We start from the raw sequence: 22,833 nt of genomic DNA, 5'->3' as shown, positions 1-22,833 counted from the left end.
ATGGGTTCACCTGTCATTTGGCATTTCGGGTTGTGTTCTTCCTTCCGTCTGTATTTTTACCCAATATTTCGGAGTTATTTTCGTGCAATTGGTTGTGAACCTCTTCACAGTCGATTCAAAAACCATCCTACGGACTATGAAGATTAGAGATCCGTCTCAAACACAAATTCGCTTCCCATTAATTTGAGGTAAATATTGCACACAACGATGCCCGCATCTCGGGACTTTTAATGGGCCGTGATTAGTTGACGTATGGAATAGATTAAAATAACTATTTTTAGTGCCTTAATGAGCTTTCGGTTGATTCATTCCTCGCTCCAAAACGGTGCAGCGTTCAATGATGATACTATAACCTAGACATTAATCGCATTGTAAGTTGAGGACACGGCTGCTCTTTGATTACATTCGCACGTCACGTCTTTGTTTTATGATCTGTTTTGTTTATCCACAAAGGAATGCATAATGGCGTTAAACAGTAAACAAAATAATCCATATTAATATTAGCACAACAGATTTTTTTGTATTTTTACTCTACAATATTTTTTCCTTATTTTTTATTATTTTTGTGTTGTTGAATTAACACGTAACCTTGGTCGTAGTATAACAATATTTAAATTCTGCTTTCGAAATAGTTTTTTCTTGGCCTCTCTTCTTTATCGTAAATCACAAAGGGCAATTTTTGATGGATGTTTCACGTTTTTATTTTTTTATTGTTTTTCGATCTCGCCAGCAATCGAACTCCGCACATTATGAATTGTAACAAAACGCACTAACCACTCAGTTACGGAGGTGAACATTTTTTCCAGTTTTTTTTCATTCCCTATTTAATTATTTTTCAAACAATTAATTGAACCATGTTTTTCGATCTCGCCAGCAATCGAACTCCGCACATTATGGATTGTAACAAAACGCACTATCCACTCAGTTACGGAGGTGAACATTTTTTCCTGTTTTTTTTCATTCCCTATTTATTTATTTTTCAAACAAATAATTGAAGCATGTTATGCAGAAATCATCCAACTCACAGATTGACAAGCTGAGATGATTGCAACATTTTAAGTGTCTAAATACTTTTGTCCGCTTCCGTAGTGTAATGGTCAGCACGCTCGGCTACCGTTCTGGAGGTCCCGGGTTCGATTCCCAAGGGGGGTAAAATAAATATAAGTGATTTTTTCACTGTAATATTTATTCTATATTATTACCCTGGACTGGTACCTGAAGCGGAGGGCTGATCACCTTTTCTTCATGTGTAAACGATCAAGATAACACTGCGTTTATATGACGCAGTGCCCTATGCATCATTGGGGTGCGGATAAGGGTTTTATTATATATATTAAATACTTGTTCACAAGTCTGGATTATATCCAATTAGGATTAATTTTATTATATTTTTTTGACATCTCAACATAGACAAAGAAGAATATAGAAGTCTGAACATTTACGATCTACTGTGCTGAGATGTCAAAAAAAGTATATAAAAAAATAACTCCTGGGTTGGAAAAAAATCCTCCAAAAATATTGTTTTGATCTTCTGGGTTGGGTGTCTTCTGCAAATTAAAAAATTTACTAATTTAAAAGTAGTATTATTCATCAAATAGTATAATTTTGCAACGTGTGGGTTGGATGGTTTCTGCATAATGTGGTACAATTGCAAATTTCAATAATGTGCCTTCACACTGCATACTTAAAGAGAATTTTCCGCAGTGTGGTTGTCAATCGATTCCTCTATTTTTTTTTTCATTCTATTATTCCAACCGGAATAATAGATCAAATTAAGAAAGGTGTGTCGAGATGGTTTGGACATGTGGAACGAATGAGTGACGAAAGAACGGTAAAACAAATTTATGAGGCGAATGTTAGTGGGAAAAGAAGCAGAGGAAGACCGAGAAAAGCATGGCACGATCAGGTATGCCAAATACTTGAAAGTGGTCAGGTTAGGAGTCGTAACAATCGGCGGGTATGTATGAGGAGATGCATGAACGTGGAAGAGGCGAAGAATGTTTGCAAGGACAGAGTGGTGTGGCGCTCTATTCTCTCTGCCTACCCCTGCGGGGAAGCGGCGTGATGGTTAGTTAGTTAGTTAGTTTTTAATAATAGATCTTTTCTACGGGGGTGAAAACGTATATTTTAATTTTTTTATTTCTTTAGTTACCTTATATTACATGTATTGTAAACAAAAAAATTATTTTTAAATTCTTTCAGACTCTTTTCATTCTTCATATATTCAGGCATGTCATCATACATTTTCAAACCCTCATACGTTAAACAATTTTGCGATTCGGTTTTTTCCAAAAACATATCCATCCCTGAAGAAGACATCCATCCCTGACGAAGACAAGATGCTTGTCTAATCCGTTTAGAATAGTAGTACCAAAAATAAAAGTGGTTTGAAAATAAAATTGATAATTTTATCAAAGCACAAACTGCAACAAAAAAAACAAAAATCTAAAATGTTTGTTTATTATGTTTAATTTAATTTTACTTTCCGCAAATTATGCAAACGATGCGGAACGCATTGAAACACATGTCACAATAGATTTTTAGAAATAGTGGTATTTACTAAGTAAAACTAAAATTAAAAAAAAGTTTAATTAAATATTGAATAAATTTTCGTTGTATTTTAAATTATGTATATACCGAGTGAGCCTTAGAGGCTTGCGCTCTTTATCTCAAGGTTTGAAATAGAGATATAATAATAAATAAATAATAATAAAACCCTTATCCGCACCCCAATGGTGCATAGGGCACTGCTTCATATGAACACAGTGTTATCTTGATCGTTTACACACGAAGGAAAGGTGATCAGCCCTCCGCTTCAGGTACCAGTCCAGGGTAATATTGAATAAATATTACAGTGAAAAAATCACTTATATTAATATAATTTGTCCGCCTCCGTAGTGTAATGGTCAGCACGCTCGGCTACCGTTCTTGAGGTCCCGGGTTCGATTCCCAAGGGGGGTAAAATAAATATAAGTGATTTTTTCACTGTCATATTTATTTAATATTACCTTGGACTGGTACCTGAAGCGGAGGGCTGATCACCTTTCCTTCGTGTGTAAACGATAACACTGCGTTTAAATGACGCAGTGCCCTATGCACCATTGGGGTGCGGATAAGGGTTTTATTATTATTATTATTATATTTATTTGACCTCCCCTGGGAATCGAACCCGGGACCTCCAGAACGGTAGCCGAGCGTGCCGACCATTACACTACAGAGGCGGAGATAAAATAAATTAAATTTTATACTAAAATATGCTCACACTAAATCATTAAACAGAAGACGTCTTGGGCTAGTAATAACATGTACATATTTAACTCATAATGGGTTCACCAGGTGTGACTTAAATATTAATGATCTCCACTCCGTACATGTTATACTTCTTAGTTGCCAACTTGATGACGGAGAGTTAGCTTGTTCTGTGCAGTACGTGTGAATAATATATGTCGAAGTTTAAAGTTCGTGGCGTCGCTAAATATACATTTATTTTATATATTAAATGTTAAAATCAAACGCTGATTTTTTGGGTCTACTAAGTTGTATTTTATTGTTAAAAAACTCGTATAAAATCTATTTTGTGACAGTTGTTTCGCCTTGTTATGGCATTTTCATGTTTCATGTTTGAAATGACAAGGATGAAAGTAGGTTGAAAGTAGTCGAAATGCGATCTCTCAGTGCGGCAAAAGCATATGTGTTCTAATTGTCATATAAGGAAAGAATGCAAGGCTGAGATGAGTGTTATCGATATAATTAAGAAAGGTGTGTTGAGATGGTTTGGGCATGTGAATTGAATGATTGAAGAAAGTACTGTGAAACAAATTTATGAGGCGAATATACTTGGTAATAGAAGGAGAACCATGTATGATAGATGTTTTAATTGTGATATAAGGAAAGAATGCGAGGTTGAGATAAGCATTATCCATCAAATTAAGCAAGGTGTGTTGATGTATTCATTTTAAATCAAATACAGATTTTTTGAGTCTACTAAGTTTTATTTTACTAACAAAAACACATAAAAAAACTATCAATCGTTTCGCCTTGTTAGGGCATTATCAAACGAATGTTGACAAACGAACAAACGACATTCGTTTGATAATGCCCTAACAAGGCGAAACAATTCGCTCACTCCTTTCAAGAACGTCATAAATAAAAAATTGTCAATTTTCAGTTGTGCATGTTTTTGGAATGCCCATAAAATGTACTATATCCCAGCAAAAGAGGCATATTTTTAACTTAATATTTACCCGCTACAGGGCAGAAAATGTTGTTTTTGCATTTTGAAGAAAATGTATTGTTTAATATTTTTTTTAAATATATTAAATATTTTTCAAATGGAGAAAAAACCTTCAGGTTTTACCTAAAAAGATCTGTTGCACAGTAAAATGTTCAATAAGTGGCTTGATATTTATTTATAATACATTGTGTTATATTTTAAAACATTAAAAACGTTCTCCTGAAAAATCTAGTTTTTTGATTTATGACGTCCTTGAAAGGAGTGAGTGAATTGTCACAATACAAATTTTTTATGTGTTTTGTTAACAAAATACAACTTAGTAGACTCAAAAAATCTGCGTTTGATTTTAAATTAATACATAAATTTAAATGGAGTTCTACAAATTAAATGCCAAATCAATAAACAAGGTGTGTCGAGATGGTTTGGGCATGTGGATCGAATGAATGAAGGAAGAACATTGAACCAAATTTGGAGGCAAATCTAGTTGGTAATAGAAGCAGGGAAAGATTGAGGAAAATTCAGGATAATCAAATATTTAAAATACTTCTGTAAAATGGCTAGGTCAGGAGTCGAAATAATCAGCAGATATGTATGAGGATATTTACGAATGCAGAAGAGGCAAAGATTGTTTGTAAAAACAAATTTGTGTGTCTTTTAATTCTCTCTATCTGCCTCCTTAATTAGTTTGTTAGTTTTTTAATCAATAATTTATATATGATATTTTTTAATATGTTAATTAGTTAGTTTTATGCCCCCTTTGTTGGTTGGCCGCGATCTAAGGTTAAACACTGCCTTCAGCATCATACACATTATTTTATTTTATAAGTCATCAGTTCTTCAAAAATTATATCAAGTGATTTATAATAAATGACTGTCCAGTGAACTCATCATGAAATTTAAAATGTGCGGAAATAACGTGAGTATTATTGATGATTAAAGAAAACACTTTGTTTTTTACCACTTGAGTTTTATTATAGACTACATGTTTCAGAAGTTAAACTTCCATCATTCAGGTCTGTATAATAACACACCTTAATTATTTATGTTATTATACAGACCTGAATGATGGAAGTTTAACTTCTGAAACATGTAGTCTATAATAAAACTCAAGTGGTAAAAAACGAAGTGTTTTCTTTAATCATTGTAACATGTCTTACCACAAAGTTAATGCCGAAACAGTAAATAAAGTATTATTGATAACAGAAAAAAATATTATTCAAGCCATTCAGGCAGTATTAAAAAAAATCGATTGGAGTAGAGTGGTTAAAAACACAGTTTAAGTTTTATTTTATATAGATGGTTGATCAATCTATTGACAAACTCACAATGTACAGAAAAAAATTACCGTTACTAATATTTTTTTCGTGTTTATTCTTAATTACTTACTTACTTCAGCCTTCTTCTTATGTCCAGTATTGAACAAAGGCCTCCCTCTTGGACTTGCTGTGCGGGCCCGCCACTTTCTGCCTTTTTGCGTTTGGCTGTAAAGAGAGGTTGTCTCAGTGTTGCAGGGTCGGCAGCCGGCTGAGAGAGATGTTCCCGTCGTGCCTGCCCACCATGGGCGCCGCCCGCAAGCCGGACAAGCAGACCGGCCGGGAACCCGTCGTCCTCAACGTCTACGACATGGTAACACCGCACCAACCCTCGCTTGCAACACACACCACTTCACAGTGACACATTCATTTTCATTCATTCATTCAAACCCTTGCCGCACCCCAACGGCGCATAGGGCACTGCATCATATAAACGCAGTGTTATCTTGATCGTTAACACGTGAGGAAAGGTGATTCTTGTTTTCAACATACACCACTTCGCATTGACACATTCATTTTCATTCATTCATTCATTCAAACCCTTACCGCACCCCAACGGTGCATAGGACACTGCATCATACAAACGCAGTGTTATCTTGATCTTTAACACATGAGGTAAGGTGATCAGCCCTCCACTTCAGGTACCAGTCAAGGGTATTATTGAATAAATATTACAGTGAAAAAATAAGTTATATTTATTTGACCCCCCTGGGAATCGAACCCGGGACCTCCAGAACGGTAGCCGAGCGTGCTGACCATTACACTATGGAGGCGGACATTGACACATTCACTCCCCACAAAATACTTAAATAAAACCCATTACTTTGTCAAAAATCTAATTTTAATTTCTACGGAATGTATGCTAAAAAGACTAGCCGCCTCCGCAGTGTAATGGTCAGCACGCTCGGCTACCGTTCTGGAGGTCCTGGGTTCGATTCCCAGGGGGGGTCAAATAAATAAAGGTGATTTTTTCACTCAAATATTTATTCAAAATTACCCTGGACTGGTACCTGAAGCAGAGGGCTGATCACCTTTCCTTCATGTGTTAACCATCAAGATAACACTGCGTTTATATGATGCAGTGCCCTATGCACCATTGGTGCGCGGATAAGGGTTTGAATTGAAAATAGAAAAAAAATGAAGCCAACTACTGAAGTTGCATTTATGTACTAATTTAATCAGAAAATATTGTTTTTTTAAATTTAACCGGGCTCGCCGGCCCAAGTCAAATTTAACAAGGGGCTCGCGCGAGTCCCTCCGAGTCTCCTGCAGCCCGCCTCTGAATTCGACATTATAACGCCGAAAACAACAGGTTTTTATAACAAAACATATTTCACAGCACACTGTGAGTGTAAAAAGAAGAATGTATAGCAACCATATGTAGCTGTTTGCTACGTCGGGGTCACCACTAATAGCGAATTGCTATTTTTTGTGTTTTGAGCGCCATGTTGGCGTGTTTTGTGATCACGTGAAGGGATCACATTTTTAGTATTATGAGGGTATGCCAGAATAATTTAAAGAATGTTTTTACTCACAGTTAGTTGTTTTATTTCTATAAGTGCGTACACTGAAATCAGGATAATTACTAAAATACTTTATACTATAAATTTATGAATTAAAGAAGCAAAAATGAAAATCTACATAAAAACGTCCGCTGCTAACAACGGTGTAGGTGGCACTCGCCGCCTTTGCCATCGGCTCCCCTCGGCGTTGTCGCCGCTCGGAAATTTCCGTTTAGAATTCGTCTTGTTTCGTGTCCATCGGCGCTGTCAACTCGACGGTGTAGCTAGATCGCCTACAAATGTGTAGATGTGCATTAAACAGCTTCTCAACTGCGGAGCGAAGACGTGAATTGGCATTGATAATATAGTTGAGTTTGTGGTGTTGCAGTACTGGGTGAACTCGTACACCGCCAACCTCGGGCTGGGGGTGTTCCACAGCGGCGTGGAGGTGCACGGGGTGGAGTACGTGTACGGCGGCCACCCCTACTCCTTCACCGGCATCTTCCAGATCTCCCCCCGGGACCCCAAGGAGCTGGGCGAGCAGTTCCGCTTCAGGTGAGCGTCCCTTCTCCTCCTGTCCCGGCTGTATCCCACCCGACACCGCATATAGGGGCGGAGTACGTGTACGGCGGCCACCCCTACTCCTTCACCGGCATCTTCCAGATCTCCCCCCGGGACCCCAAGGAGCTGGGCGAGCAGTTCCGCTTCAGGTGAGCGTCCCTTCTCCTCCTGTCCCGGCTGTATCCCACCCGACATTGCTTATAGGGGCGGAGTACGTGTACGGCGGCCACCCCTACTCCTAGATCTCCCCAAGAGATGGGCGAGCAGTTCCGGGTGTAGCCCCACGTTTGGGGCGTAGTGATTAAACTGCCTTATACTAACTGATCTTCCTTTCCTTCCGCAGACAAAGCCTCAACATAGGATGGACTGACTTCACGGCCGATGAGGTGCGATCGGCCGTCGTTGAATTAGGAAAACAATTCAAAGGAGACAGGTGATACACTCCTTTATATACATATAAGTTGTTCTACAAGTAATAGTAATAAATATCATAATCGTAAAAGGTAATAAAATAAACAAATGACCCAAGTTCTTTCTTTACAGATACCACTTAATGAACAATAATTGTAATCACTTCACGGCAGCCCTATGTCAGGTGAGTTACCTTTTTATCTTTACCTAATTCTACATGTTAAAAAAAAAACATATGCGCTCCCTACGTGGAGCATATGGACCTTACAAACTGTCTCCAGGCTTTTCTGTCGGCTGCCAGCTCCTTTGCATTCTCCCAAGTCAGATCCGTGTCCTGAAGTTCTGGCGAGAACTGCCGACAAATTGTCAGCAGTGGCCGTCCTGCGGGGCGTGAACCGTATGCCTTGTAAAAGAGGCAAGCTTGATGGCGGCTCTCGGGAGGCATGCGGAGTACATGGCCAAGCCAACTGAATCGCCTTTTCTTGACGACAGTGACCAAGATTTGCTGCGTCCTACGCCTTATCTCTTTATTCCCCACAAAGTCAAACCACCGCATGCCTAAAATTCTCCGCAGACACCTATTCTCAAAGCTCAGTATACGGCTGCTCTGGGCCCTTGTTAGGTGCCATGTTTCACATAGGGAAGAGATTCAAAGTGGGTGAAGAGGGTACATAGTCATGCACTAGAGGATTTCTTTACTTTTCACTAGCTAGTTGCTCAACTAAGATACCTTCTTCTTCTTTTTGTAGATCCTAAGGATCTGTTTGTGCCTACATTTATAAAAAAATAGTTTTTACATTTATTTATTTATTTGTTTTTTACTCTGCACATAAACAGAACATTCACATAACAACTGAGAATGCTCCAAATGCTGAAGCGTATATCTTCTTCTTCTTCTTCTTTTTGTAGATCCTAGGGATCTGTTTGTGCCTCCGCATGTCGCTCTTGGGATGTTGACTCCCAGCTGTCTTTCCATCTTTTCGGAGGTCTGCCTGGGGGTCTGCGTCCTTCAGGATTGCCTTGGAGGACGATACGTGGAAGTCTGTCTTCTGACATTCTGTTTATATGTTCCTTCCAGTATCGCCTTCGTTGTCGTCCCCACCTCACCCATATACCCATCCACAATATTCCACATACTGGACGCAAGTTTATATGGTTGTACAATAATTTTCTATTGTCCTTTTGAAGGCATATATAATACGGTTGAATTTTTTATTATGGAATATCGGAGATTTTGGCCACATCTTAAAATGGTTTCCTCCACACGTGACTGACAACCATACCTGACCCATACGTATAAATGCCTTTCACCAATTGCGGGCAGTTATTGGCGAGCGTAATGTTAACGAAGCGGAATGTTTCCAGTTGCTGTGCGGATCAGACATACCTCCGTGGGTGAATCGACTGGCCTACTTCAGTTCATGTGTTCCGTTCCTACAACGCTGTCTGCCCAGGTAATATACGCACTCCCTCTTCCTCTTTTAGCCCTTGTTCCTACTCGGTGGTGCATAGAGCACTGCATCATTTTTAAATTTAATTTAATTTTTTTTTCTTAAACCCATATCCGCACCCTTTGTTGGTTGGCCGGGATCTAAGGTTAAACACTGCCTTCAGCATCATACACATTATTTTATAAGTCCTCAGTTCTTCAAAAATTATATCAAGTGATTTTTAATAAATGACTGTCCAGTGAACTCATCATGAAATTTAAAATGTGCGGAAATAACGTGAGTATTATTGATGATTAAAGAAAACACTTTGTTTTTTACCACTTGAGTTTTATTATAGACTACATGTTTCAGAAGTTAAACTTCCATCATTCAGGTCTGTATAATAACACACCTTATTTATTTATGTTATTATACAGACCTGAATGATGGAAGTTTAACTTCTGAAACATGTAGTCTATAATAAAACTCAAGTGGTAAAAAACGAAGTGTTTTCTTTACTGTTGGTAGAGAGCGTCCTTTTCCATACTGTTGGTAGAGAGCGGGAGACGCTTGCGAGCGTTCTATTTGCTTACTTTAGGTAGAGCGCGAGAGACGCCTGCAAACATTGTACAGATGGGAATCGGGTGTTGCGGCTACTTGTGATTAGTATACTGAGGGTCGGGCGGCAGACTGCCAGAGTATAATTAGGGTCCTTTTCCATACTGTCGGTAGAGAGCGGGAGACGCTTGCGAGCGTTCTATTTGCTTACTTTAGGTAGAGCGCGAGAGACGCCTGCAAACATTGTACAGATGGGAATTGGGTGTTGCGGCTACTTGTGATTAGTATACTGAGGGTCGGGCGGCAGACTGCCAGAGTATAATTAGGGTCCTTTTCCATACTGTCGGTAGAGAGCGGGAGACGCTTGCGAGCGTTCTATTTGCTTACTTTAGGTAGAGCGCGAGAGACGCCTGCAAACATTGTACAGATGGGAATTGGGTGTTGCGGCTACTTGTGATTAGTATACTGAGGGTCGGGCGGCAGACTGCCAGAGTATAATTAGGGTCCTTTTCCATACTGTTGGTAGAGAGCGGGAGACGCTTGCGAGCGTTCTATTTGCTTACTTTAGAGGTAGAGCGCGAGAAACGCCTGCAAACATTGTACAGATGGGAATTGAGTTTGCGGTTACTTGTGATTAGTATACGACCCTAATTAGTATACTTATTAGGGTGGTGGTTGATTAAAAAATCACCCAACAACAATGTGTCATAGAGGAAACACACTTAAATTAACATTGACTTCTTGAATTCAGCTTATAACAGGTCGTAAGCCTTGTAAATATCCCTTTATCGCATGCTAGTTCTTGGCACCATCTGCAATTGAGTTAAGTAAGTTTTTCTATCTAGCAGAGACCTTTATAAAATGTTTGTTATATTATTCTTTGCCGAGATATCGATATTAATAACTCGTAGGTTATCGTCCAGAGTAATATAAAATAAATATTTTAGTGTATAAAAACTTATATATTTCGTCCCCACTGGAAATCCAGCCTAAGACAAATCGAAGGCCTGTAAATATCCAGACTGCAATATTCTCTTTGTCTGTGTTGAGATATCCAAATTCAATTCAATTCAAACCCTTATCCGCACCCCAATGGGCATAGGGCACATAGGCATAGGGCACTGCATTATACAATCACAGAGATATCAATATAAAGAAATTTAACTACTTAGTGGACAAAACCCGGATTTGTGACCAAAGATTTGGGAACACACTCAAAATGTTGATAAGTTAATAATTTGTTTCTTCTTCTTTTTGTGTAGAGAATGGCTCACCCCTGTGGCCTTCCAGCAGTCCCTGGCCTCACACAACTCCGAGGACTCCGCTGACAGTCCTACTCGCTGAGCTTAATTATTGGTAATAAAACATCAGTTGAAAATATGCTTTTCCAAAATTCATCACCATCATTGTCTATGTTCCCATTAAACCAAGTCCTGCCCCTAAACCCCCCCCCCCTCTAGTTATTACCCCACCCGCCTCTACCAATACCCGAATGATTTTTTGCTCTATAGTTTTTTGGTGATCACCTGTCGATGAAAACATCTGTACTTTTTGAAATAAGTCGTGTGAAATAAAACTCAATTTCGTTCGGACCCTTATCCGCATCCCAATGGTGCATAGGGCACTGCATCATATAAACACAGTGTTATCTTCATCGTTAACACATGAAGGAAAGGTGATCAGCCCTCCGCTTCAGGTACCAGTCCAGGGTGATGTTGAATAAATATTAGAGTGAAATATATCACTTATATTTATTTGATCTCCCCCTGGGAATCGAACCCGGGACCTCCAGAACGGTAGCCGAGCGCGCTGACCATTACACTATGGAGGCGGACGCCTCAATTAGTGGTCTTATTATTATTAAACCATATCCGCTCCCTATGTGGAGGATATGGAGTCCACAAACAATCTCCAGGCTTTTCTGTCAGCTGCCAGCTCCCTTGCATCCTCCCAAGATCCGTGTCCCGAAGTTCAAATGAAAACTGCCAACGAATTGTCAGCAGTGGTCGGGAACCTGATGCCTTGTAAAAGAGGAAAGCTTGATGGCAGCTCTCGGGAGGCATGCGGAGTACACAGCCAAGCAAACTGAATCGCCTTTTCTTGACGACAGTTGCGACCAAGATTTGCAGCGTCCTACGCCTTATCTCTTCATTCCTCACAAAGTGGCCTAGTACAATTTTTTTTTTAATAAACAGTTAAATTCAGCAGTCCGCCTTTGTAGTGTAATGGTCAGCACGCTCGGCTACCGTTCTGGAGGTCCCGGGTTCGATTCCCAGGGGGGTCAAATAAATATTAGTGATTTTTTCACTGTATTATTTATTCAATATTACCCTGGACTGGTACCTGAAGCGGAGGGCTGATCACCTTTCCTTCGTGTGTAAACGATCAAGATAACACTGTGTTCATATGAAGCAGTGCCCTATGCACCATTGGGGTGCGGATAAGGGTTTTTAAAATTTTTTAAAAAAAAATTCAGCATTATTTATTGATTCGGCATTAACTTTATGACATGTTGGTAACTTTAATTTAAAAAAAATAATTAAATTCAGTGCGCCATTTACTCACTCTGTTTCTGGTACTCACCCTCCCTTTTCATATCTCTCCCGGAAAGCTGGAGACTGACCGGAGCATTTCGTCGTAACATAACGTTGTAACATCGCTCGCGGCGGCATGGAGCGCTCAGCACACTGTACTGACTGCCTGAATGCTCGCATCGTAACATGTTACGTTACGACAAAATGCTCCGGTCAGTCTCCACCTGAATGAAAATATTCAATTGAAATAAATTTACAGGTGTCGCCGGCGTGACGTCGCCATTGGCGGGCGGATATTGAAAAAAAAACAAGAAAAAAAAAACCAAAATCACCAAAAGTGTAATTTGATATTCTATTCTGTACACCAAAGACATCTAGAATGTAACAATTGTATATAATATAATATTGTATAGCGATTAGGATATGGTATATTATAAATTAATCTACATTAAATTAAATAGAGTGGCATTTATTTTCATAGTCAAAAAACAATTTCTCCATACCAATGTTGCCATAAATAAAAATAAAAACTAAGTAAGTTCTCCTTCTGTCTTCATGTTTTGTCTATGCCTTTCGGGACCTACTCGAATTATTATTATAATTTTAGGCGATCGATGCATTCGATTCTTAATTTGAAAAAAGCAAAGATTTTTTAAATGGTTGTATTTTAGCTGTCATATGTGTGGAATTTTTCAGTCTTTGAAATTTTATGATTTTTCAAGATATGTTATTTTTATATGAAAGGAATGTGGAAGTTTGAGCATTCAAAGGCCCTAAGACCTGGCATTGGCTGTTGTAAGGTTTAGTTGTGCATATTTTGTGTTTTGCATTTCATAATAATGAATTCTTGTGGACCTCAAGAATACTACGATGGAGACCTTGGGAAAACAAAAGAGGTGTCGCAAGACCCCAAAAGAGATGGTCCGACGGCATAGTCGCTGTGGGGGGGAGAAACTGGCTGCAAGCAGCAACCCATTGGAGGAAATGGAAACAAGGGGAAGAGGCCTATATCCAGCAGTGAGGACAGAGGGCTCATGAAGAAGAAAGAAAAAGAAAGAAGAATAAGTCATAAAATTATAATACATTAGAATGTGATCATTGTGATTACTTTTGAACCTTGCTGATTTTAATAGCAATAAGCAGAATATTAAATAAAATAGCCATTAGAATAGATAATACTACCCAAATATTGATGAAAATATGTGGACTTTAAAAAATGTAGTATGCTGAGTTTTAAGGCTGATTGATTATGATAACAATGTGTGGCCGACAAGGTGTGGGCAGAAGGCAAACCTCTCGATTAGAGGCACTTGAAATGTGGCTACATATGGTCAGCAACGCAAATGCGCTCCAAAGAGCAAGAGCAGGGAGACAGTTGCTGACTGATATCAAGGTCCGGCAGGTGTCCTATCTGGGGCATGTGCTGAGAGGAGACAAGTGCGAGCTATTGCACCTAGTGGAGGGTCCACGAGGTGTGGGCAGAAGGCAGATCTGGCTCCGGAATATACGAGACTGGGTAGGGATCAGGACTGTTTAGAGCCGCCCGAGACAAGGACCATTACTCTCAAGTGATAGTCAGATGACTTGTCATGACGCAAACAGAAAAACAATAAGCAGTAATGACATTATCTGTGATCACAATAATGATAGTAATAATGTGGATTTCTCTGTTTTTATGTATTGCAAATATATTAACAAAAAAAAAAGTTGAAAAACTGCATTCTGACAGCAATATTTTATTTATTGATTTGGCGTTTAATTTGTAGAACTCCATTTTAATTTATGTATTAATTTTAAATCAAACACAGATTTTTTGAGTCTACTAAATTGTATTTACTAACAAAAAACACATAAAAAATTATATTGTGACAATTGTTTCGCCTTGTTAGGACATTATCAAACGAATGTGAAGATCAAAGGACCGTAGTCCATTGTTTGATTTAAAATTAATACTTAAAGCAATATTTTATATTATTATTTTTTTCTCATGTGGTTGTTAATAATGGGTAGAATTGGTGAATGTTACACATCTGTAAAATGATCACTTAAACCAGCCTATGACGGTCGTCACCCCCGTAAATGCCCGGACTTCCATATTCTTCTTCATCTTTGATGAGATGTCAAAAATAATATGAAAATAACTCCTGTAATTGGAGATAATCCAGATTTTGTGAAAAAGTATTTGGATACACTCAAAATGTTGTAAGCAATATTTTACTTGAATGTGACATGAGAAAATGTCTCAATTTTTATGCTAATGGTCTCTAAATACAGTCAAACTCGGTTATTACGAGAAAAAAAATATCTTTCAAATTGTGAAAAGGCAGAAATTACTCACGAAAAAGAACGTGGCGCAAAAAATGTAAAAAGTTTTCATCATTCACAGTGTCAACATTGTATTTTTATCTGCATTACAAAAGAACTACACAGATTGGAAAAAAATAGGAACAAAATGATTGTACGAATGTTGATGAAACTTTGCAATAATGGTTTTGTACCCAAAGAAGCGCAGGATTTTCCAAATTTTGTATGAAAAGTTGATAGACAGAAAAATATGACATATCACTCACTCCTTTCAAGAACGTCATAAATAAAAAAAACTTGATTTTTCAGGAGAGCGTTTTTAAAGTTTAAAAATATAATACAACGTATTAAAAATAAATATCAACCCACTTATTGAACTTTTTACTGTGCAACAGATCTTTTTAGGTAAAACCTGAATGTTTTTTCTCCTTTTAAAAAATATTCAATATATTTAAAAAAATAATTAAACAATACCTTTTCTTCAAATGTAAAAACAACACTTTCTGCCCTGTAGCGGGTAGATATTAAGTTAAAAATATGTCTCTTTTGCTGGAATATAGTACATTTTCTGGGCATTCCAAAAACATGCACAACTAAAAATTGATGATTTTTGATATACAGCGTTTTTGAAAGGAGTGAGCGATATGTGTAATGGGTTTATTGTGTATTTTGTTTGAATTGCGACTTATACCGATTCCAAATACTTTATGTCTCCATGTGATAGGTATGTTTATGAAAAAAATACCTATACTCTGATAAAACAAGTAACGGTTATAATGAGCAAATTCAATCGGTCCTGTCATCTTCGTTATAACCGAGTTCGACTGTATATCGTCTGACAGATAGCTTTTTACTAAGATTGACTGAAACAGTATACGGCAAATATTTTGGTGAACTTATTTCCAATGCTTTTCTATTGTCATTTTGTAACATGTCATATTTATAATACAATACCAAGTCATTTTCGACTTCATATATTATTTAACTAATTTATAAACCATAATATATTATTAAATTAAAACCAATATTTTTAGCTTTTCCACTTTATTTTTATTTGGCCAGCGACCGGGTTTCTTCGTTACCGACATCATCAGACTGGTGGGAGGCTATACAAATTGTTATGTTATATATAAAACAAGGCAGGAGTTGATAACCATGATTTGATATCATTTTATTGAGAAATTAATTTAATTTGAGTGAATTTAAGTATTGTATGATATTAAAAATATTTTTATGATATCATACAATACTTAAATTCACTCAAATTAAATTAATTTCTCAATAAAATTATATCAAATCATGGTTATCAACTCCTGCCTTGTTTTATATATAACATAACAATTTGTATAGCCTCCCACCAGTCTGATGATGTCGGTAACGACGAAACCCGGTCGCTGGTCAAATAAAAATATAGTGGAAAAGCTAAAAATATTGGTTTTAATCTAATAATATATTAAAAATGCAATTCCATCACCAAGTGTCAGTGGATAATATAAATCTATTATAAACCATAGATAATAATGCTTCAATATGACAGTTATGGAGAATATCTATGCATTATTTCAAATTAAGAACAGAACAATATATTTAAACGGTGCCTAAAGGCTTAGATAAATAATTAAATCAACTATAATTTAATATTATTATAAGCAATATTCTATGTTAATGAAAAATCTTGTTAAATATTATTACATAATTATATTCCCAAATACTGTATTTTTACATTCTTTCAATTCTTTTTACATTCTTAAATTGTTTGCACCATTTTTTGTGAGATTTCTTCGTACTTAACTTGTCATTTGAAAAAGATAATTGACCTGATGTTTTACATTTTCATAAATTTTTAAATTTATATACATTTATAATTTGTCCACCTCCGTGTTGTAATGGCCAGCATGCTGGGCTAACATTACGGAGGTCCCGGGTTCGATTCCCAGGGGGGGTCAAATAAATATAAGTGATTTTTTCACTCTAATATTTATTCAATATTACCCTGGACTGGTACCTGCAGCAGAAGGCTGATCACCTTTCTTGACTGCTTTTAAGGAGAGACTAATCTAGAATGCCGCTTGCCAGACTATGCGGGTATATACACAATTGCGGAATGATGTTGTTGTCGCCGCTGTGTCACCAACATACCCACATACCTAATGGTGGAGACTAACCGAGCATTTCATTGTAACGTAACGTCGTAACATCTCGCGGCGAGCATGTTACGTTACGACATTGCTGACTGACCGGGATCAGAGCTCATTTAGAACACAACTACTCGCTTGTGTCCTTGTGCTCAGTGTTGCCATATCGCTCAATCCTTTCAACAATGTCAAATATATAAAAAAAAAGATTTTTCAGGAGATCGTTTTTAAAGTTTAAAAATATAATAAAATGTATTCAAAATAAATATCAAGCCACTTATTGAACTTTCTGCTGTGCAACAATTCTTTTAAGGTAAAACCTGAATGTTTTTTCTCCATTTGATAAATATTTAGTTTATTTTAATACATAATTAAACAAAATGCAAAAACAACACTTTCTGCCCTGTAGCGGCTAAATATTAAGTTAAAAATATGCCGCTTTTGCTGGAATATAGTAAATTTTCTGGGCATTCCGAAAACATGCACAACTGAAAATTATCAATTTTTGATATATGACGTTGTTGAAAGGAGTAAGCGATATGCCAAACAAAAAAATCTGAATTAGTCCAGAAATCCGTATAGAATCAATAACCCAAAATCTGTATGAATCTTTGCAACTTTGTATTCATAGTTAAAATGTCGGACGACAAAGATGTGATTCTTTGTTCTGCGATTTTAATAAATTACAGCTTACTCTAGATGATGAAAAAAAAGATTCCCCGCAGTTTGGGGAATTGCCCACAGATTGGCAACCCTGGCACTGACCTAAAATTGCATCCGACTCCGGATGGAGCATTCGGAAGGAGCGGCGAGCAGCTCGGCTCGCTGTACCGACCATACGAATGCTCGCATCGTAACGTATTACGTTACAACCAAATGGCTCCAGTCAGTCCCTACCATAACTCTCACTAAATTGCACTGTACGATAATAAAACGTTCTTGAATTATTTTTTTTAATTTTCAAATTAAGTACGAAATCTAATTTTCCAGTATTACATTTGACTCGTATGCATTTATATTAAAATTTTTAAGATTAGTTTTTATTATGTAACTTATTTGGCTTTGTTAACACGAGGCTGTTACGCGAGACATTCCAATAGGCATCGATCACCATAGATTATAATAATATCAATAGACAAACAAAATAAACAAGTACCTACTTAAGGGGGTTAAAGTAGGTAGGTAGGCGTGCTGATCATTACACTACCTCCGTAGTGTGATGGTCAGCACGCTCGGCTACCGTTCTATAGGTCCCGGGTTCGATTCCCAGGGGGGTCAAATAAATATAATTGATTTTTTCACTATTATTTATTCCATATTACCCTGGACTGGTACCTGAAGCGGAGGGCTGATCACCTTTCCTTCATGTGTTAACTATCAAGATAACACTGCGTTTATATGATGCAGTGCCCTATGCACCATTGCGGTGCGAGAGAGAGAGAGCAAGGGTTAGAGAGATATTATAGGTATACTGTATTAACATGTGGTCTAGGTGCAGCCTGCAATTAGTGTGGATTATCCCACGTAAAGTATTTGTCCCTTTTACAACAAAAGGTTGCTGACCCATGGTCTATGCTGGCGAATGCAACATCTCGGAACTTGTTAGGAATGTCTCGTGTGATGGGTTGATTGTCCTGTATGTAAATGGACGCGTATTGAACGTTTCTAACACATGAATGTATTTTTATTTAATATTAAAACATATTAATAAAGTCTCGTGTCTTAAATTTGTTGTAAACGTATTGTGAAATTGTTATTTAAGAATATAAAATATTGACTATATTTTATTTTCCAAACGTTTTGCTAAGAGAATCGTTCAAGAACATCGAATATTTGTAAAAAATAGAAAGTAATTTTTCTCCCTATTCAAAATTAGAGTCATAGAAGAAAAAAAAATGTTTCAAAATTCAAATTAGAAAACCATAGATTTTTTACTGTTGCATAATTTTTTATGACCGTTCAGTGATGCAAGGTGTATGATTATGTTTAATTACTAGAATTATTTTATTGGTACCTACCTACCTACCAATTTTCATTTAAATTAATAGAAATACATGTATAGTTCCTTTACACTGATGTGTATGGTGAAACTTTTTTTATAATTACCCAGTTGTCAAAAATTCAAAATTACAATAATATGTTTAGTGAACAAGTGTTTATAATGAACTTGATATAATATGTTTAGCGTTATTGTACCAAGAAAAAATATATTTATAATTGATTTAACCTTTCCGGGAGTATGAACGTAAATGAACGTCGGTTCGAATTTTCCTTAACCTTTTAACCGCGTTAACTTTGTTCCTAAGAGACGCCCGTGCGCGGCGGTATTTCACCGTTTTTTAAATGATTACTATTATCATGTATTTAGTTAAGAAACGATTTATTTTCCTAAACAAAAACGCTCTATGGGATTCATTGTGCCTTTTTGGTACTCTATGATACACGTGTGTCTCATTATTCTTGAAATATATCGTAATATAAACAAATTAGATCGTAACATAAATAAATCAAAGCACGCATCGTGTGTCACTTTTACCCACTGGCGATGCGTAGCGTCGAGAGTGAGACAGATATAGGGCATGATTATGGCGCGGACTTATTACCGACTGCAAGAAAAATCAGGGATCTGTTCTTTTATTTATCCTTGTGATGTTACAAATCATTAGTCAGATATTTCAACAGATGTCATAAGGCCAAGGATTGACGTATTATTTTATCCAAAGTTCCACACCATGAAAAAATCCCTCTAAGTTGAACTGAGGTTCGAAACTTGGAGCAATGTAAAAACACAAATGCTTATGTCAGCCGCGTATGGGGCATGTTTTGTTAAAACACATACGGTTATGCGAGCCGCGTGGATCCGGTTAAAGGAGTATCGGCGTTAATGAATGTCGAGTCCGTCTGTCAGTTAGTATGATGTAACTTGTATAGCAATGACATCTGTGGATATTTATGTGTAATTATGTCATAATTGAAAAATATTTCAGGTGTTTTTTTTATTTTTTATTATTTCTATCTTCATAATACATCGATTTAATGAAAAAAAATTTTTTTTATGCAAATAGAACCCACTCCCCAGAGAAAGTCGGACATCAATTTTTGTACTCCCGGAAAGGTTAAACTACAAATTTTATTATTTTAATTTTTTATTATAAAAAATCCAAATTTCTCTTTGACCCACTTAACGCAAGAAATGCGTTTAAACAAAGTTAAAGCCCTAAATGAAACAGTGTTAAACAGGGACTTTACAGTTTTTGCCAGTACAGTAAGTCCTCTACTTAATACATAATTTCTATCTTCATAATACATCGATTTAATGAAAAAAAAAATTTTTTCATGCAAATAGAACCCACTCCCCAGAGAAAGTCGGACATCAATTTTTGTACTCCCGGTAAGGTAAACTACAGATTTTATTCTTTAATTTTTTTGCAATAAAAAATCCAAATTTCTCTATGACCCACTTAACGCAAGAAATGCATTTAAACAGGTTACAGCCCTAAATGAAACAGTGTTAAACAGGGACTTTAGAGTTTTTGCCAGTACAGTAAGTCCTCTACTTATGTGATTGGTTAGTTAAGGTTTTTGTGTAAGTCGAAAAATCATATAAGTCACATGTTGTTGTTGAAAAATTAAAAAATTAATATTGTGACAATTGCTTCGCCTAGTTATGGCATAGTTCGGTAGTGTAAGGGCAAAGGGGTATATCTGTCTCAGACCAAATTGTACAGGAGAGCAAAAACAAACTTGTGAAATTAAAAAACTCGGTGAGTGGTTATATCTTAAAAACTTCGGTGAGTGGTTATATACTAATTTTATTAACATTTTTGTAAAAAAATAAATAAGTAAAAATGACTAACCACAAAGTAAATGCTTTAAATATTAATAATATTGAGAATATTAAAAAACTCATTTGTTTTATGTATTTTTATATGTACATATCTTAATAAAACTAAACAAGTATTGCATCTACGGCTATTTCTTTTTGCCAGATTACGGAATACACTATTTTAGACATTTTGTCGAACAAACTTTAAACATGAAAAATTGACAGATATACCCCTTTATAACACTTTCTGCCCTATAGCGGGTAAATATTAAGTTACAAATATGCCGCTTTTGCTGGGATATAGTACATTTTCTGGGCATTCCGAAAACATGCACAACTGAAAATTGACAATTTTTGAGTTTCAATTTCAATTTCAATTTCAATTTATTCAATAATTAATATATACATTACAAACTAACATTTAAGGCGTATGTATACATAAAAAAAAAAATAATAAATAAAAAAGTAAGCAAGAAGACTCTTGTTAAATGTGCAGAAGAATCCCGCTTCGGAAGACTCCTTCGGACACATGGGATAGATCAATATCCAATGTGATATTGTTCAACATAGCGGTAGCTCTTCCTACAGGCATAACCATCGGCAGGTTGGTCCTGTGTATAGGAATGTGAAACAATCTATGCCGACGCTGTCTTAGGTAACTATCGGGAACATACAGACCAATGCTCCGGATAATTTCAGGATTATCCATCATACTGCGCAACAATCGAAAAAAATGCTTAATCAAATACACATAAGCGAGTTATGACGTTCTTGAATGGAGTGAGCGATTACACTACCGAGTTACGGCGCTCATTTGAAAATGCCATAACTAGGCGAAACAATTGTCACAATATTAATTTTTATGTGTTTTTTTAACAATAAAATATATCTTAGTAGACTCAAAAAATCTGTGTTTGATTTAAAAATTAATACATAAAAAAAACAACACCCTGTTTGCACTTCCTGGTATAATTTTACTAGACAAGATTCTCATATATAATTTCATAAATTGATTCGGCAGTCACTTTGTGGTAAAACCTTTTCATTTTTAATTAAATTTTTTACTTAGTAAATACCACTATTTCTTACCGTGTTTTAAAATGATGCGGAATGCATCAAAACACGTGTTACAGTAGATTTTAAGAAATAGTGGTATTTAATAAGTAAAAATTCTCATAAATTACCTTATCTTTCAACTACCTACTTTAGTGATGTATAGCAATGTAGATTGGTTTCAGATAGTACTTAAACTTGTCCATATTCTATAATGTAACCTCGTATTAAATCGTAGAACCTTCCAGTAACATAGTTGTAAGTAAATCAATTTCAAATATTTTTGTACATTATCGAAATATTCAGAAAAATATTTATTTCACACTTTTTTCTTTGTGAATTCACTACACAACACTGTTTCTTCATTAAATTACTATCCTATATGTAATAACTGTTAATAAAACTATGAAATTTTTATGATTTTTAATTTATTTGTGCATATATCGCTCACTTCTTTCAACAACGTCATTTATCAAAAAACTTGATTTTTCAGGAGATCGTTTTCAAAGTTAAAAAATATAATGAAATGTATTAAAAATAAATATCAAGCCACTTATTGAACTTTTTACTGTGCAACAGATCTTTTTAGGAAAAACCTGAAGGTTTTTTCTCCATTCGAAAAATATTTAGTATATTTAAAATAATAATTAAACAATACCTTTTCTTCAAAATGCAAAAACCACACATTCTGCCCTGTAGCGGGTAAATATCAAGTTAAAAATATGCCGCTTTTGCTGGGATATAGTACATTTTCTGGACATTCCGAAAACATGAACAACTGAAAATTGACAATTTTTGATATATGACGTTGTTGACAGGAGTGAGCGATATGTACTTACTTGTATTATTTTGTGAGCTTGAACCTCTTAACCTTTCCGGGAGTATGGATGTAAATGAACGTCAGTGCGAATTTTCCTCAAAGGAGTATTGACGTCAATGAACGTCGAAGTCTACCTGTCAGTTTGTATGATG

General features: G+C 36.2%; 1 protein-coding gene and 1 long non-coding RNA gene across 4 annotated transcripts; one reads left to right on the top strand and one right to left on the bottom strand.

Moving 5' to 3' along the window:
• LOC148303080 (deubiquitinase DESI2) lies at nucleotides 1-14,996 on the top strand. Of its 3 annotated transcripts, none has more exons than XM_088270585.1 (8): nucleotides 1-188; nucleotides 5,738-5,860; nucleotides 7,438-7,604; nucleotides 7,954-8,043; nucleotides 8,154-8,205; nucleotides 9,387-9,475; nucleotides 11,272-11,365; nucleotides 12,803-14,996. In XM_088270585.1, exons 2-7 carry the CDS (start codon nucleotides 5,768-5,770, stop codon nucleotides 11,351-11,353), a joined length of 573 nt encoding a protein of 190 aa, XP_088126711.1. In that variant the 5' UTR covers nucleotides 1-188; nucleotides 5,738-5,767; the 3' UTR covers nucleotides 11,354-11,365; nucleotides 12,803-14,996. The 3 variants fall into 3 exon arrangements, with proteins under 3 accessions (XP_088126711.1, XP_088126712.1, XP_088126710.1); XM_088270586.1 differs by having other exon boundaries at nucleotides 5,648-5,860; nucleotides 12,803-14,404; XM_088270584.1 differs by lacking the exon at nucleotides 1-188 and adding an exon at nucleotides 840-933 and having other exon boundaries at nucleotides 7,438-7,759; nucleotides 12,803-14,404.
• Nucleotides 14,997-19,190: 4,194 nt separating this feature from the next.
• LOC148303079 (uncharacterized) lies at nucleotides 19,191-22,307 on the bottom strand. The gene is made up of 3 exons (XR_015838533.1): nucleotides 20,889-22,307; nucleotides 20,261-20,742; nucleotides 19,191-19,994 (listed from the first exon to the last, which is right to left on the bottom strand). It is a non-coding gene; the product is annotated as an uncharacterized LOC148303079 (long non-coding RNA).
• Nucleotides 22,308-22,833: the final 526 nt, after the last annotated feature.

This window comes from Brachycentrus maculatus, unplaced genomic scaffold (genome assembly GCF_059751285.1).
Source record: "Brachycentrus maculatus isolate JH-2025_06_01 unplaced genomic scaffold, ASM5975128v1 h1tg000387l, whole genome shotgun sequence".
Lineage (NCBI taxonomy): Eukaryota > Metazoa > Arthropoda > Insecta > Trichoptera > Brachycentridae > Brachycentrus > Brachycentrus maculatus.
Note: the sequence above shows the minus strand (reverse complement) of the source record. Positions and strands in the feature narration are given on the sequence as shown.

Coding starts and splice junctions, on each gene's coding strand:
- LOC148303080 (XM_088270584.1), top strand. CDS start 855: ATGTTTTTCGATCTCGCCAGCAATCGAACTCCGCACATTATGGATTGT. Junction 8,206..9,386: donor TCACGGCAGCCCTATGTCAG/GTGAGTTACCTT, acceptor GAATGTTTCCAG/TTGCTGTGCGGATCAGACAT. Junction 9,476..11,271: donor CTACAACGCTGTCTGCCCAG/GTAATATACGCA, acceptor CTTTTTGTGTAG/AGAATGGCTCACCCCTGTGG.